The sequence below is a fragment of the Macaca fascicularis genome, chromosome 7, assembly GCF_037993035.2.
Source record: "Macaca fascicularis isolate 582-1 chromosome 7, T2T-MFA8v1.1".
Taxonomy (NCBI): Eukaryota; Metazoa; Chordata; class Mammalia; order Primates; family Cercopithecidae; genus Macaca; species Macaca fascicularis.
Genome location: NC_088381.1, coordinates 1,130,095 through 1,147,711, shown reverse-complemented (window position 1 = coordinate 1,147,711; position 17,617 = coordinate 1,130,095). Strand labels below are relative to the sequence as shown.

The 17,617-nt window shown below is 41.9% G+C and overlaps 1 protein-coding gene across 28 annotated transcripts in view; it reads right to left on the bottom strand.

The window, feature by feature from the left end:
* Positions 1–17,617, bottom strand: part of OCA2 (OCA2 melanosomal transmembrane protein) — a 460,826-nt gene that overhangs the window by 318,229 nt on the left and 124,980 nt on the right. For all 28 annotated transcript variants that reach the window (XM_073995274.1, XM_065547634.1, XM_073995264.1 and 25 more), the window contains one exon: positions 7,870–8,002. In XM_073995274.1, coding sequence (XP_073851375.1) covers positions 7,870–8,002 — 133 coding nt within the window. The remainder of the gene's footprint in view (positions 1–7,869; positions 8,003–17,617) is intronic.

The following is a 17,617-nucleotide window of genomic DNA, read 5'->3' as shown; positions in this document are numbered from 1 at the left end:
CCCTTCTGCTCAGGATGCGAGTGCTCCTCACCCATGGCATGGCAGACCTACTGCAACAACAAAGACGAGTTAGGCAGAGGGAGGCAGTCTGGAAACGAAGCATGCGGAGACTCAGAGAGAACGCGCAGAGCCTGGGAGCACCAGACTATTCCAGTTAGCACACGGCTTTCTCTAAAGCTTCAGCCCTACCAAGATGAAACCTTTAGAACTAAGATACATAATATGTTTTCATTCAGCACCTATCGATGCTTTGTAGCTTTACTAAAATAAAAGGAACTTGGGTATAATTCACAGGCCTCTTCAGAGAAACAGATCCATCAATTCCTCTTGAAAAGTCTCACACTTCGTTAAACCACCTATGAGGCTATGATAACATAAAAAGAAAGGGGAAGAGGAAGTGAAGGAAAAAACTAATGAACTCACTCTCTGAAACACTGAACACAAAACACCATCTGTGGAAGGTCTCCAGTGTGAGTTCAGACAGAGCTAGTATTTCACCCGGTGCTCTAAATCTTGCTAAAACCCCGTCCGTAAAGTACCAGAGAGTCTCCAGCCGTTCTCTAAAGGCATCGCCATGAAGGGCCACTTTCTGAAGCGGCTCGTCAGCTTTAAAAGGCTCACACCTCTGCATGGTTCATCTCTGGTGCCAGCTGCTGGGTGCAGGCTGGAAGTCTCTCCACGCCTTTATGTTGGAGAAGCAGAGCCTGGGAACCAAGGCTGTGTTGGTGGAGCTGGCCTTCCAGTCCCTATGCAACGACTGCAGGTGCTTACTCTCCAGGGGAGACTCAGCCACCTCAGTGTGCACCCAGCACTTACCTGCCTTCTAACCCATCAAACCAAAAAGGATGTGCTGCTCTACTCAGATCAGCCCACGCATTAATACTCAGGTAATACGCTTTTGTCTTCCTAGTTGTGGAATGTAATACACAAATTAGGAAGGAATTTAGTAGGGAGGGATTTTGCCCAGGAGAAGGGAGCTCACTCCATTCACCCAGAACTCAGTTTACCAAAACCTGTCCACGTATCAGTTCCCAGGCTTCCTCTGCACCTCCTCTTCATTTCCCCACCCTGTCTACTCTGCCGAGGTCCAAGACCACAGACCCAGCCGGCTACCAATATTTCCCTCTGAACCGTGTGCTGCAAACTCATAGCTGAACACTTTATCTTCCTCCCATAAAGTCTCTCTCCTACCCTTACCTGCTTAGTTTTTATATAATGCAATTGTTCTTCCAGGAACACAAGACTGAAATGTCATCCTGGTCTTGTCAATGTCATTCTCTTTTATATTTCCACATTAACATTATTGTGTCACAGGTGTCAGATCTGTGTTTGATGCTAAAGGATAAAATTTAATTGGTAAGTTACAAGATGGCCCTCCAAAACTGGAAAGAGATGTAAGATAAATCATAAATAAACATATGCTAGGGCAGTGTGAGCCTCAGGAGCAGCCCAGGATATGCTGGCACAGCTCTTGCCTCGTCTGCTTCTTCCTGTCCTAGGTTACCTGCTTGTCCAGGCCTCACCCTCTCACATTTCTTAATTCTTACTGTTCCTTAGTAACCTTTAACTACAGTCACTTCCTACCAATCTGCCCCTGGTTAATCATAAAACACCACTTGTTGTATCTATCCATCTCAGGCCTTTAATCCTAGCACTTTGGGAGGCCGAGGCAAGCGGATCACCTGAGGTTGAGAGTTCAAGACTAGCCTGGCCAATATGGTGAAACCCCTTCTCTACTAAAAATACAAAAAAATTACTGGGCATGGTGGCAGGCGCCAGTAATCTCAGCTACTTGGGAGACTGAGGTGGGAGAATTGCTTGAACCCAGGAAGTGGAGGTTGCAGTGAGCCAAGACTGTGCCACTCCACTCTAGCCTGGGCACAACAGAGCAAGGATCCATCTCAAAAAAAGGAAAATGGCAACAAAAGCCAAAATTGACAAATGGGATCTAATTAAACTAAAGAGCTTCTGCACGGCAAAAGAAACTATCATCAGAGTGAATGGGCAACCTACAGAATGGGAGAAAATTTTTGCAATCTATCCATCTGACAAACGGCTAATATCCAGAATCTACAAAGAACTTAAACAAATTTACAAGAAAAAAACAAACAACCCCATCAAAAAGCAAAGGATATGAAGAGACACTCCTCAAAAGAAGACATTTATGCAGTAAACACATGAAAAAAGCTCATTATCACTGGTCAGTAGAGAAATGGCAAATCAAAACCACAATGAGATACCATCTCGCACCAGTTAGAATGGTGATCATTAAAAAGTCAGGAAACAACAGATGCTGGAGAGGATGTGGAGAAATAAGAATGCTTTTACACTGTTGGTGGGAGTGTAAATTAGTTCAACCATTGTGGAAGACAGTGTGGCAATTCCTCAAGGATCTAGAACCAGAAATACCATTTGACCCAGCGATCCCATTACTGGGTATATACCCAAAGGATTATAAATCATTCTACTATAAAGACACATGCACACATATGTTGACTGCAGCACTGTTCACAAGAGCAAAGACTTGGAACCAACCCAAATGCGCATCAATGACAGACTGGATAAAGAAAATGTGGCACGTACACCATGGAATACTATCCAGCTATAAAAAAGTATGAGTTCATGTCCTTTGCAGGGACGTGGATGAAGCTGGAAACTATCATTCTCAGCAAACTAACACAGCAACAGAAAACCAAACACTGCATGTTCTCACTCATAAGTGGGAGTTGAACAATGAGAACACATGGACACAGGGAGGGGAACATCACATACCGGGGCCTATCAGTGGGTGGGAGACTAGGGGAGGGACAGCACTAGGAGCATTCGGAGAAATACCTAACGTAGATGACAGGTTGATGGGTGCAGCAAACCACCATGGCACATGTATACCTATGTAACAAACGTGCATGTTCTGCAAATGTAGCACAGAACTTAAAGTGTAATTAAAAAATAAAATAAATAAAAATAATTAATTTTTTTAAATTAATTAATTAAAATAATAAATCTGTCTATCACCTTCCTAGATGATCAGAAGATAACTGATATCTAGCTATTATCTTCCTAGATCTATCATTTCCTAGATTAGATGACAGATTATAGATAGATAAATAGATGACAGATAGATAAATTCCTCCTTTCAAACAACCAGTAGTTCCCTGTGGCCTCCAGAATAGAGCTAAAGATGTCAAAGATCTTCAGAGAAGACTCAAAACCCCAAAGGACCAGCACCATTGTGCTGATTCTGCCATAGAAGTTTCAACTCTTTGTCTTTGCCACTCTAGCCTCTTACTAGGAGACATCGTCAGATATCCCATCTCTTACCTCTCTATCAGCCTCTATCTTTCTGAGCTTTTCAACCAACTTCTGATGGTATTACTTAAGAGTGGCCACATACATGTTTCAAACAGGCAAAGAAAGTGCCGTGTGGGATGCGGTCTCACACAGGAGGTGATGGCTTCCAGGGAAGCCTAGAGTAGGAGCTCAGAGCTAGGAATCTCGGGAGAAGCAGCCTAGGCCAGAAAGACAGAAATGGAACTATACTAGTGTTAAGTTCATCTACTGTATGCTAGGTAGTATAATATCGCTTAAAGTTAGTGGTATAATAGTCACTAAAATCATAAAACAGAATTAAAGCCCAAAAAAGTAACAACCAAAAGAGGAGAAAATATAGAATATATTTAAATAATTAATTCAAAAGAAGGCATAAATGAAGAGAATAGTAATAAAGAAGCACAAATATAAAACAATAATATGTTACACTTCAATCACATCACTAAGCACATTAAATATAAATGTCTAAGAGACAGACTATCAGAGCAGATAAAAAAGCAAGATGCAAATATATGCTGCTTACAAGAACTGTACTTTAAAGACATACATAAGTTAAAAGTAAAAAGATGGAAAAAGATATACCACACTAACACTAGTCAAGAGAAAAATGAAATTGTTATATCAACAACAAAGTATATTTCAGAGCAAAGAATATTAATATGGATCATGAAGATTGTTTTTATAATAATAAAGGTGTTAATTCATCAATATGAAAGAACAATCCTAAATATTTATGTGCCCTAATAGTAAACTTTTAAAATGCATAAAGCAAAATGATAGAATTACAAAGAGAAATAAACAAATCTATAATGACCCTTAGACACGTCTGTATCCATCTCTCAATAATTAATAAAACAAGTAGATAGAAAATCAGCAGGGACGTAGAATACTTGAATAACATTATCAGCCAATCTGACTTAAGCTACATAATTGACATCATTGAACATTCCTCCCAACAAGAGCAGAATACATTTTCATTTCCAGTACACACAAAACAGTTACAAAGGTAGACCACATTCTATAGCCATACAGGTCTCAATAAATTTTAAAGGATTCAAGATTTATGAAATGCATTCTCTTACTATACTGGAACTAAATTAGGTAACTGCAAAAACTTTCCCAAATACTTGGAAGGTAAATAAACCATCTAAATTATCCAAAGATCAAAGAAGAAATAAAAAGATGAATTATAAGATAATTTGGGCCGGGTGCAGTGGCTCAAGCCTGTAATCCCAGCACTTTGGGAGGCCAAGACGGGCGGATCACAAGGTCAGGAGATCGAGATCATCCTGGCTAACACAGTGAAACCCCGTCTCTACTAAAAAATACAAAAAAACCAGCCGGGCGTGGTGGTGCGCGCCTGTAGTCCCAGCTACTCGGGAGGCTGAGGCAGGAGAATGTCGTAAACCCAGGAGGCGGAGCTTGCAGTGAGCCAAGATCCAGCCACTGCACTCCAGCCTGGGCGACAGAGCGAGACTCTGTCTCAAAAAATAAATAAATAAATAAAAAGATAATTTGAACTGAATGAAAATGAAATATTTAATAAATTAGTGAGAGGTCACTAAAGTAACAGTTAGAAGGAAATTTAGAGCACTAAATGCCTATAATAGAAAATAAGAGGCACATGAAATCAATAACCTTAGCCTCTAGTTTTAGAAACTAGTGAAAGAAAAATAAGTAAGCGCAAAAGTAAGCAGAAAAAAAATAATAAAGAGCACAACAGACATTATTAAAAGAGAAAAAAAACTGTAGAGAAAAATCTATATAATCAAAAGCTGGTTCTTTGAGATCAATAAAATTGATAAACCAACCAAAAAGAGAAAGACAAACTACAACATCAGAGATGAGAGATATGACATTATCAAACATTTGATAGCCCTTAAAAGGAAAATGAAAGAATATTATGAACAATTTTATAACAATATATTCAACAACTTAGATTAAATGGACAAATTCCTCGAAAGACACCAACTACCAGAATCACTCAAGGAGAAACAGATTACTTGAATAGCCATCCCTGTATGTATATTAAGGGATTTGAATTTGTAGTTAAAAACCTTCCCACAAAAACATCCAGGCCTATAAATGTCCAAATAAACATTTAAGAAAAAAGTAATAGCAATTCTACAGAAATTCTTCCAGAAATTTGAAGATGATGAAATATTTCTGTATTCCTCCTATGAGGACAACAACAAAAGACATCACAAGACAGGAAACCACATCAAGATCCCGAATGTACACAATGCAAAATGCTAACAAAGAAATGCTACTAGCAAGAAGCAGCAGGAGCTGAATATTTGGTGATCAGAGGGACAGGCGCTGGTGATTACTGTTCCTTTCACCATGTATGTCACGCTCTCTCCCATTCTGAGCACCTGGTAGGCTGGCCTGGCCTGGTCCCTTGTGACTGGCTGGAGCCTGCCTGTGTCACTCGATGGCAGAGTGGGCCCATGCTATTCTCTCTGCCTTCAAGGCCAGCCGCTCAGGACTCCAAGAACAGATGATGATCAGGGCCCCTGCCAGGCCACTGGGGAGGAGGCGAGGGGGACAAAGCCAACAAGAGGAAGAAAACACAGTTCTGGAAGTCACTGCGATTTCAGGGTTCCTTTTTCCCTGCAACAAAACCAAGCTTGTTCTGACACTGCTCTGTAGCTACCACAGGCCTGCTAAACTCAGATCTGTTGAGTGGGGCTTAGGAATCTGCAGTTTCACCAAGGACTCCAAATGTGGAGCCCTCTAGGCCCAACAGTGGCGCAGAGCAATCGCCCCACTCCGCACTGCCGGTCTCAGCACTGCCGCAGGGCTCCAGCTTCACCAGGTGTGCGCACTCCCAACCATCCCTCCCCACTTCCCTTGGAGCTTTTCTCTGTTCCCTACTCAGGAATGGTGAGGAATTGATTACAGAGATTTATTTTCTATGTATCTAAATCTGTGTATCCCAAATTCTTCTCAAGATTAGACACTGTGATCACCAGGGAGGTTGGGAGAGGCTGGCACAGTTGGGCAGGATGACAGCTGAGCTCTCCACGAAGGCACAGCTGTGCACACGCAAGCTCCAAGAGACAGGACAATTACCCATCACGATCACAGTCTCCTTTGCTCTCCCTCGGTTCTAACATTTTCATCAGAAAATGAAACCTATATATTAATTTATCTTACTGTGCATATATTAGTTGATTATAAAACATTCTAAACACCTCTAGCTAGTTGTTACAGGTTGAACTGGGTCCCGGCCCCAGGTAAGATGACTAGACATTCCCAAGAACAATCTCGTTTTGTCAGATGAATCCTGAGGAGGCACACGAAACAATATTTTCTGGATGAGATTTTTTAAACACTCAGATTCTGAATAACATGGAAGTCACAGAGATGTGTCTTGGACAGTCAGCATCGGAGGAACTGGAGTATGGCAGGACCACGTCAGGGCCTCCAGCCGTCTGTGTGGAAATGGAACCGGGCTGTCTTATCCAGAACAAAGACAAACTGAGATCCCGTAAAACACAGGCCAGCGGAATCACAGAGGCTGAGAGAGATCAACATACAATCCGTGAGCTCTAAAAACCCCTGAAGAAGAAGAAGAAGAGCGCCTGCATCTGCCGAGCGCTGGTCGCCTGATGCCCCTGTTACCCAGGCAACCTGCACGGCACCCACATTCGGGAGCTCACCAAGGCAAGGCTGGCTGTTTCCCAAATACTCTATTGTTCCTAATACATTCCAGTCAGCAACGATCTCAGTAAAACATCTACTAAAGTGTTTAAGTGATGAAAGTGCAAAATGATAAGATGGCCCTAAGCCCTCATCCTGCTGGCTGGTGCTCAGCATCTGCTGTTTGTTTGTTTGTTTTTGAGACAGAGTCTCACTCTGTCACCCAGGCTGGAGCACAATGGCACAATCTCGGCTCACTGCAACCTCCACCTCCTGGGTTCAGGCAATTCTCCTGCCTCAGCCTCCCGAGTAGCTGGGATTACAGGCGTGTGTCACCATGCCCAGCTAATTTCTATATTTTTAGTACAGACGGGGTTTCACCATGTTGGCCAGGCTGGACTCAAACTCCTGACCTGATTCAGGTGATCCGCCCCCCTCGGCCTCCCAAAGTGCTGGGATTACAGGCGTGCGCCACGGCGCCCAGCCTAGCATGTGCTCTTGATTGACAGGGCACATCACCTCCTGTGCCGGGTTATGTTGCTGTATTTGCAGTCATATTTAGCACTCAGGCTATGATACACTATTACAGCACTACAGTCTATGTGAGTGTGTTTGTACCACACACACATGGCTTTAGGAGGCTATGACATATGAGTTGTACATGGTGGCCATAACTCCCCACATTTTAGCACAGTACACTTCACAGAAAACTGAAGAGGCACAGCTCATGACAGAGCCCTGAAAACACAGTGTATACGAGGAGGCGGACGTGGAGAGTCACTGATACTGAGCATCCAGCAACCCATCGACAGGTACTTCCTGATAAGAACTTCCCCTGGTAAACAATATCATGGTAACGAAATCTGAGCCTACATGAGAGGCACCTGTACTCACCAACAATCTCACTGGGCTCCTTGTTATAAAGCTTTCTGTTCCAGTAAAGGAGTCTGAGGAGTGGAAAGGAGACCAGGAGAACAAGGCAAATCCCAAGGAACATGTGTGCAGTGAATCCGGCAAAGTCCAGGCCCTGGAAATAGACAAGGGGTAATGAAATGGCCACGGGCCTTTCCTCTGCACAGGCAGCAGCTCCCCGGGTCAGGGTCCAGGGAGGGCCAGAGCCCAGGAGGGAAGGGGCTCACCAGGAGCTCCAGGACCTTAGGCAGAGGTGCTGGAGCCCAGCACAAAGCCCAAGGAACACCATAGATTCCTTACCATGATTTTGAAAATTGTTAAGGTTTGTTTCTTTCACGTCAAAAGCCAAAAACCAATTCTTACACAAATGACAAGCTGTCATAGGGAGAAACAAAAACAGGCTACCACATCTAACTGAACCTTGGCTCAGTCCGTCTTCACCACTAGATTGATGCCTTCCCCCAGATAGGGTGAAAAAAGACTGAATGGGACAAAACACTAAACAGTCTGACAATATTTGCCCATTTAAAGGTAAGTTGAATTTTTACACATCTCACTCCATTGGTTTGAAAGAGTCCTCGCGGCTGGAGCGCAGAGCCCTTCGCAGGGCACCCAGGGCCCCTCAGGACTGGGACCACTCAGAGCATGGGGACCAGCAGCAGGGATCCAGGCAGGAACCTCTCCTTCCCGGCTTTGCCTGCCTGGGGCTCTGCACATGGCTGGCCACTGAGGGTTTCTTTACAGCTGGGCAAAATCCCCACTAGGTTGATCTGTCTTGGAATAAGTCAGCATCGTCATTGGTTGGTTCTGTTCTTTCACTGACCATGTGCTTTTATACCTTCAGCACATCTGTGCAGGCACCTCCTGAGCCCCCAGCAGGACAGATGAGGCTCGTATCCCCATGAAGCTGGCCATCTGGCAAGAACTCAAGGTCTTTTCTGTAGCGTCCACAGATCACATGTGCACAGAGAGGGTCAGAGGCACAGTTACAATGCACGACCATGGGGAGCGACAGGCGGCAGGGTGGAAGGGACAACGGGCAGTCCGGCTCTGCCTTGGGGGCCGTGGGAGCCTCTTACACAGGTAGAGGGGTGACAAGTCACACGGAACATTAGTGAGGATCCCACAACAGGAGTTTGGAAAATCACCTTCCAAAGGTCTGGGTTTGAGTGATTTAAACTATATTAATTGTTCCTTCTTAAAATGTATGTATTTTTCTCTCACTTTTAGAAAATAGGTGAAATCACTTTCAACATTGTTAAAGATACAACACAACTAGAGGCCATTATCAATGAAGTTGTGTCAAAGTTTAGAGCTTGCCAATATATAATAATCTGAAACGCTTAATCCCTTGCAGTTACCAGTACATCCAATGGTTGTCCTTGCAAACAGCATTACAAATGACAGACGGAGTTGTATAAGCTAATTCCTCGACAGATAGCAGGGAAACCACACAGAGGCGGGACTCGTGGAATGCTCTGGGTGATCATATAGAAGAATGCACCACTTTTCTGATAGTTCTTCAATGGGGGTATTACATTGAATTTCGTGTTTATCTCTGTAATTCATACCCCAGATACCTGAAAAAGGTCCACGATACTTTCAGGGGCTTATGAAACTGTTTTAAATTCTTCTAAACTCAGAAGCAAAAAAAAAAAAAAATGAACCGTTGGGTCAGAGAAGATGATTTAAAATATAGTACTAATATATTTATACACTAGCTGGGTCACGAAATGCAATTGTTAGTATTTTTTAGAGAAAATGTCCCAAGAAGACAGAAGTACCTATATCCTGATTAATTCTTGGTCCCTTTAGAACATAATAACTATAAAGTTTTGCCCCATTTAAATGTTCAGGCAATTGGAGAAAAAAGTGATGAGTAGATAAAAGAAAAAAAAAAAAAAACTAAGGAGGTCCTGGGTGTACGTCCACAGCAAAATGACACAGCACTGAGTGAAGCATTTGGTTGCTGCTAGACTTGTGATGGGTGGATTCATCAAGTAACAGCAATGATAAGGGAAAAATCCAAACCGATCATTTTAGGAAACAGGCAGATGCAGTGTGCAGCGGGATGCAGATGTTTGAGCTAAGCTTATTAGGTGCAGGTATCTGGGCCGCCCTGCTGCTTTTACATGCCTCTGTAATGTCCTAGACTCTCCTCCTTTGTGTTTCCAGTAACAAAACCACCCACCAGCACACTCATATCAATTCAGCACCTAAATGCGCTCTTTCTGCTTCAAGGTGCCACTTCTGCTTTGCATTGTTTTGTTATGGGCTCCACTCAGTCATTTTCTTCTTAATTTTTCCTCATTTGATGGATTAAATAGTCAAATATTAGGCACGTAAGCCAACCAAAAGAGGAACCTCCAATCAGATTAGAACATTCAAAGATTCATAATCTACATATATTTAAGGGGACACGCCTGTGGGACTTCGGGCCCACCAATATCATTTTCTAGGAATGACGCTTCAGGCTAGCTCTGTGACAAGTCAGAATGGCTCATTAGGTTGTTAAGGGAGGGGCTCACGCCAAAATAATTTCTTCAATTCTTGCATGTGAAAAACTAAAAAAAAAGAAAAACTTACGAAGTGTTTAACTGAATCTATTGAATATTTTAGTAAAATATGCATGGTGTAATTTGAAAATATAATCCTGTCTAGACGCTCAGTAAGGAGGGGAACCAGCACCGCAGGAATGGGTATAACAGGCAGATGGGGGGTACGGGTCTCGCTGCTTGTAAGGGCTCCATCAAGCACGGGTGCAGGGGACCTGGCACACACGGTCTAAAGGAAGAGCCTCTGGCAGAGACATGGATCCCAGCAGGCTGGAAACAGAGCAAGCCACAGAGGGGACGAGCTCTGCTAGCCAACGCTGACCTGAGAGGAGAAAAAGGTCAAAAACGAAGACCCCTGAGTCCACAGATATTGAAGAGGTGTGTGGAAACAAACCAAAAAACAAAACCTGCAAAGGAAATTCAGAGGGGGCCAGAGACGCAGAACGAGGCCCACAAGAGAGAGACCCTGTGTAAGTTATCACCCAACGGAGTGGGGGAAAAACAGCAGTGGGGGAGGAGCCAGAGAACTTCACAGCACATGCAACATGGCAGGAACACATGAAAAATGCCCCAGCATGCATGGCATGGTGGGAAAATATGAAGAAGCTTCCAGCACACACAGCATAGTGGGAAAATGAAAAGAATGTCCCAGCATGCACAGCATGATGGGAAAACATAAAGAATGTCCCAGCATGCACAGTATGGCAGAGAAAGCCGGAAGAACACCCCAGCCCGCACAGCATGGTGGGAAAACGTGAAAAACATCCCAGCACACACAGAATGTTGGAAAAACATAAAGAACGTCCCAGTAGGCACAGTATGGCAGGAAAAGCCTGAAGAACATCCCAGCCCGCACAGCATGGTGGGAAAACGTGAAAAACGTCCCAGCACACACAGGATGGTGGGAAAACAGGAAAAACGTGGCAGCATGCACGGCATGACGGGAAAACGTAAAGAACGTCCCAGCACGCACAGTAAGGCAGGGAAAGCCTGAAGAACTCCCCAGCAAGCATGGCATGGTTGGAAAACGTGAAAAATGCCCCAGCACGCACGGCATGGTGGGAAAACATAATTATAACGTCCCAGCACGCACAATATGGCAGGAAAGCCTGAAGAACGCCCCAGCATGCCCACCATGGTGAGAAAACGGAAAGAACGTCCCAGCATGCAAGGCATGATGGGAAAACGTGAAGCATGCCCCAGCACACACAGCATTGTGAGAAAGCATGAAGAACACCCCAGCACACACGGTATGGTGGGAAAACGGGAAGAACGTCCCAGCAAGCCCAGCGCACGGTATGGTGAGAAAAGTATAAAAAGCATCCAAGTGCACAACGTGGGGCATGAAGGGAAACCTGTCTTCTTAGAAAGATGCCACTCAGAAGCATAGGGGCACGCGTCCCTCAAGAGACTTTTCAGGCATCATTTTAAAGATAGTTGAATAGTTTTGTTCACCACGGTGAGTCTCTGTAGAACAGGCATAAAGGAGCAAATGTAACCAGCAAAGTAAAACTTTATCCCCTCAGCTTGTTAGGAGCTGAAAGTGCAATGGGGGTTGGTGCACGTGGATGCTACAGCCAGAAATTCATGCTTACCCAAGGGAGGCTTGTGGCTGGGGAATAAGTGGTTGTCCATGTGGCGGATCCTGGAGGTCCTCCCTACCTACCCAAACCGTGCTGGAAATTCCACCAACAGAGAGTTATCCCAGGAGACCTGGGAGACCTGAGCCTGATGCAGCAATGGTAGGTGGCAAGAACTTTCCTCACAACTTCCCGTCATTTCTGCATAATACTCAGAAAATGTGGACAAGTTTTCAGATGTGACTTCTTTACTGTTCCAAACTCTAGTACTGATTTATTATTCCTCCGAACTACATAAGTATTCAATTTATTTGTTAATGTTTTTTCATTAGCTTTAGGGGTACAAGTAGTTTTCGGTTACATGGATAAATTGTATACTGGTGAAGTCTGGGATTTTAGTGCACCCATCACCGGAGTAGTGGACATTGTACATAATATGTAGTTTTTTATCCGTCACCCCCTCCCAACCTCCGCTCTTCCTAGTCTCCAATGTTGTCGTTACCAGTGTATGCCTTTGCATACCCACAACTTAGCTCCCACTTGTGAGAACATGTGGTATTTGCTTTTCCATTTCTGAGTTACTCTGCTTAGAATAATGGCCTCCAGTTCCATCCAATTTGCTGCAAAAGAAATTATTTCATTCTTTTTTATGGCTGAACAGTATTCTATGGCGTGTGGGGGGTGTGTATACACGCATATATATATATATATACACACACATATATATATACACACATACACATACACATCTCAAATTTTCTTTATCCACTTATCTATTGATGGGCATTTAGGTTGAGTCCATGTATCTGCAGTTGTGAACTGTGCTGTGATAAACCTAAGTGTGCTGGTGTCTTTTTGATATAATGACTTCTTTTCCTTTGGGTAGATACCCGTGGCTGGATTGCTGGATTGAATGGTAGATACACTTTTAGTTCATTGAGAAATCTCCACAGTATTTTCATTAGGGGTCGTATTAATTTACATTCAAACCAGCAGTGTATAAGCGTTCCCTTTTTACCACATCTGTGCCAACATCTATTGTTTTTTGACTTTTTAATAATGGCCATAATGGCCATTCTGACTGTAGTAAGATGATATCTCATTCTTTTAATTTTTATTTCCCTGATGATTAGTGATGTTCATCATTTTTTCATATGTTTCTTGGCCAGTTGCATATCTTCTTTTGAAAAATGTCTACTCATGTCATTTGCCTACTTTTTATTGAGATTATTTGGTTTTTTTTCTTGCTAATTTGTTTGAGTTTCTTGTAGATTCTGGATATTAGTCCTTTGTCAGATTCATAGTTTGCAAGTATTTTCTCCCATTCTGTAGGTTCTCTGTTTACTTTGATGGTTATTTCCTTCTTGTTTTTTGTTTTTTGAGACAGAGTCTCTCTTCGTCAGCCAAGCTGGAGTGCAGTGGTGTGACCTCGGCTCACTGCAACCTCTGCCTCCCTGGTTCAAGTGATTCTCCTGCCTCAGCCTCCCGAGTAGCTGGGATTACAGGCATGCACCACCACGCCCAGCTAATTTTTTTTTAGTACAGATAGGATTTCACCATGTTGGCCAGGCTGGTCTCTAACTCCTGACCTCAAGTGATCCTCCCACCTTGGCCTCCCAAAGTGCTGGGATTACAGGTGCGAGCCACCATGCCCGGCCTGATTAGCTTTTCAGTTTAATTAGATCCCATTTATTTTTGTTTCTGCAGCATTTGTTTTTGGTGTCTTTGTCCTAAATTCTTTGCCTAGGTCAATGTCCAGAGGAGTTTTTCATAGGTTTTCTTCTAGAATTTTTATGGTTTCAAGTCTTAGATTTAAGTCTTTAATTCATCTTGAGTTATTTTGTATATCGTGAGATATGGGGATCCAGTTTCATTTTTCTACATGTGGCTAGCCAGTTTCCCAGCATCATTTATTGAATAGAGTGTCCTTTACCCAGTTTATGTTTTTGTATACTTTGTTGAAGATCAGTTGGTTGTAAGTATTTGGCTTTATGTCTGCATTCTCAATTCTGTTCCACTGCTCTGTGTGTCTACTTTTATACCAGTACCATGCTGTTTTGGTTACTATAGCCTTTTAGTATAATTTGAAGTTGAGCGATGTGATGCCTCTAGATTTGTTATTTTTGTTTAGGATTGCTTTGGCTATTCAGGCTCTTTTTTGGTTCCATATGAATTTCAAGATTGGTTTTTCTAATTCCGTGAAAAATGATATTGGTATTTTGACAGGAATTGCATTGAATCTGTAAGTTACTTTGGGCAATATGGTCATTTTTGTGATACTGATTCTTCCAATCTATGAGCACGTTTCCACTTGTTTGTGTCATCTATGATTTCTTTCAGTAGTATTTTGTAGTTCTCCTTTTAGACATCTTTCAACTCCTTGGTTAAGTATATCCCTAGGTATTTTATTTTTTGGTAGCTATTGTGAAAGGGACTGAGTTCTTGATTTGATTCTTGGCTTGGTCACTGTTGGTGTATAGCAGTGCTACTGATTTGTGTACCTTGATTTTGTAACCTGAGACTTTAATGAATTCATTTATCAAATCTAGGAGTCTTGGAGGAGTCTAGAGTTTTTAGGTATAAGATCCTATCAGTGGCAAACAGACATAGTTTGACTTCCTCCTTTCCAATTGGGGTAGTCTTTATTTCTTTATCTTGCCTGATTACTGTAGGACTTCCTCTTCATGAATAATTTTAAAATTAATTTCAAACCTAAGTTTTATTTCACAATCTGTTTTCTTCCTATTTGAGTTCCTTGATGAAAAACTAAACAATGCAAAATAAATATGCACATCACGTGATGCAAATGTATGGCTGTGCGTCACTACTGATAACGAGGCTTTACAAATTTATCTCAGCTGAAGACACTGTCCCTGAAACTACGAGCGCATCTGTGTCTCCGTACAGAGAAGTGTTTCCGTATCTCCAAACCACTGTGAAATAAATTAAAATCAAGGCCGGGCACGGCGGCTCATGCCTATAATCTCAGCACTTTGGGAGGCCAAGGCAGACAGATCACCTGAGGTCAGGAGTTCAAGACCAGCTTGGGCAACACAGTGAAACCCTGTCTCTACTAAAAATATAAAAATTAGCCAGGCGTGGTGGTGCACACCTGTAATCCCAGCTACTCAGGAAGCTGAGGCAGCAGAATCGCTTGAACCCAGGAGGCGGAGGTTGCAGTGAGCCAAGATCTCGCCACTACACTCCAGCCTGGGCAACAGAGCGAGACTCCATTACAGTTTAATTCCCAAATTCAGGGAAAGTCATTATGTAGAAGACAAGGAATGCCATCTTCAGTAAAACAAGGACAGTCCTAAGGCCATCTCTGCAGAGAATGTCACTTTGGCAGACAATTGTATGACAAGCCTGGGCTGAGCCTCAGCAAGACCATAGGGGGTACCTCACTTCCAGGGCCCTCTGAGTATTTCTGCAAAACCTCACCTTTCTCTCCTACCATCATATTTAAATTCTGGATATCTTAAAACAGCTTGTCAGCATGCCATGGAGGATTGTAGCAGTGGTCTGACAGACTGTTCTTTGCCCTCCGTTTTCTACATGGCTTGGTAGAAACACAGCCAGTGTCTGTCTTGGGTCACTTCGTATCGTTTAGTTCAGAATATTTCAATCTAGGACTGCAAAGGTAGGCTTAAAATGGCGCAGAGTTAATTCGGGTTGTGTGTAAGAAATACACCATGCCTAGGATTTTACATTAACACTAATGTGATGCTAGTCAGGAGAGTTAAACTGTTGCAGCATTCATTAAATGTTGTCATAAAAAGAAGAGAAAAACAGCCAAGTTGACAGCCAAGTTCTACAAAGAGTCTAATGAAGTACAGCAGCCACATCTTCACTTGAACTATTTTTCTACCTATTCTACTACAACTTAGGTTTTCCACTAGAAATTAAGGTTTTAGGTTTTACACTTACATCTATGATCCAGTTTGAGATAATTTGTGGATATAGTGGGAGGTGTGGACTGAAGTTCATTTTCCTGCATGTGAATATCCATTTGTTCCAGGACAATTTGTGGAAAACACTATCTTGTCTCTGCTGACTTGGCTTTGCACCTTGGTCAAAAATCAGTAGTTCACTTATGTGTGGGTCTGTATCTACACTCCCTACTTCATTCTATTTATCTGTCTGTCTGTCTTGATGCCAAAACCACTGTGCTGGTTACTGAGACTTTATAATACATCTTGGTGTCAGGATTTACTAGCCCTTTCAGTTTGTTTTTCTTTTTTTTGTCATTCTGGATATTTTGAATTTCTATATCAATTTTAGAATCAGCTTGTCGGTTTCTACCCAAAGAAAAAACCTGCTATGGTTTTGATGGGGATTGCTTGAATTTATAGATCAATTTGGAAATAATTGATAGCTTAACAATATTGAGTTTTCCAGCCCATAAACAAGGTGTACCTCTTAATTTATTTAGATCTTCTTTAATTACTCTGCAGTTTTGTAGTTTTCAGTATACAGACCTTGCATCTGTTTGGTCATATGCAATACCAAATACAGCATATGTTTTGTGCTACTGTAAATGAAATTTTAATTTTAATTTTCAGTTATTTATTGCTAAATATGGAAAACCATTAATTTTTGTATATGGACTCTGTATCCTGCAACCTTGTCAAATTTATTTATTATTTGTAGGAGCTCTTTTGTGGATTGCATTAAATCTTCTACATGGACGACTGTGTCTTCTGCAAATGAAGACTTTTAATTCTTCCTTACCAATATTGATGCTTTGTATTTCTTTTCTCGCATTATCGCATGAGCTACAGCCTCCAATAAAATGTTGAATAAAAATAGTGAGAACAGACATCCTTGTCTTGTTTCTAATCTTAGAGGGAAATCATTCACTTATTCTCAGTGAAGTGTGATGCTAGCTACAGAGTCTCAGATATTCTTTATTGGGTTGATGAATTTCTCTTTTATCCCTAGTTTCTTGAGAGATTTTATCAGTAATAGATACCGGATTTTGCCAAATGTTTTTTCTGCATTTATTGAGATGATCACATGGTTTTCTCATTTAGTTTGTTAGCATAGTAAATTACATTGATTAATATTTCAAATATCGTAAGAATCTTCCATTCCTGGATAAATTCTACTTGGCTAAGATGTATTACCTATGTATATACTGTTAAATTGGATTTACTAATTTTTAAAATATTAAATCTATGTTCACAAGAAATATTTATCTATCGTTGCCTTTTCTCATACTGGTTTTGTCTAGTTTACATATCAGGGCCTCATAGAATTAATTGGGAAATGTTCTGTCCTCTTCAATTTACTGTAAAGCTTTGTATAGAATTGGTATTATGACATTATTTTTTCCTTAACTATTTGGGAGAATTCAACAAAGAAGCTATCTTAGGCTGAGTTGTTTGTTTATGTTTGTTTTGTTCTTTGTGGGAAGGTTTTTAACTGCATATTTGATTATTTCTATAGCAATAGGGCAACTCAGGTTACCTACTTCTTCTTGAGTGAAGTTTTAAAGAGTGTGTCTTTCCAAAAAAAAAAAAGTTTTATTTTATCTAAGCTGTCAGATCATTTACATAGAGTTGTCCATGATCTTCGCTAAGAATAGTGTAACAT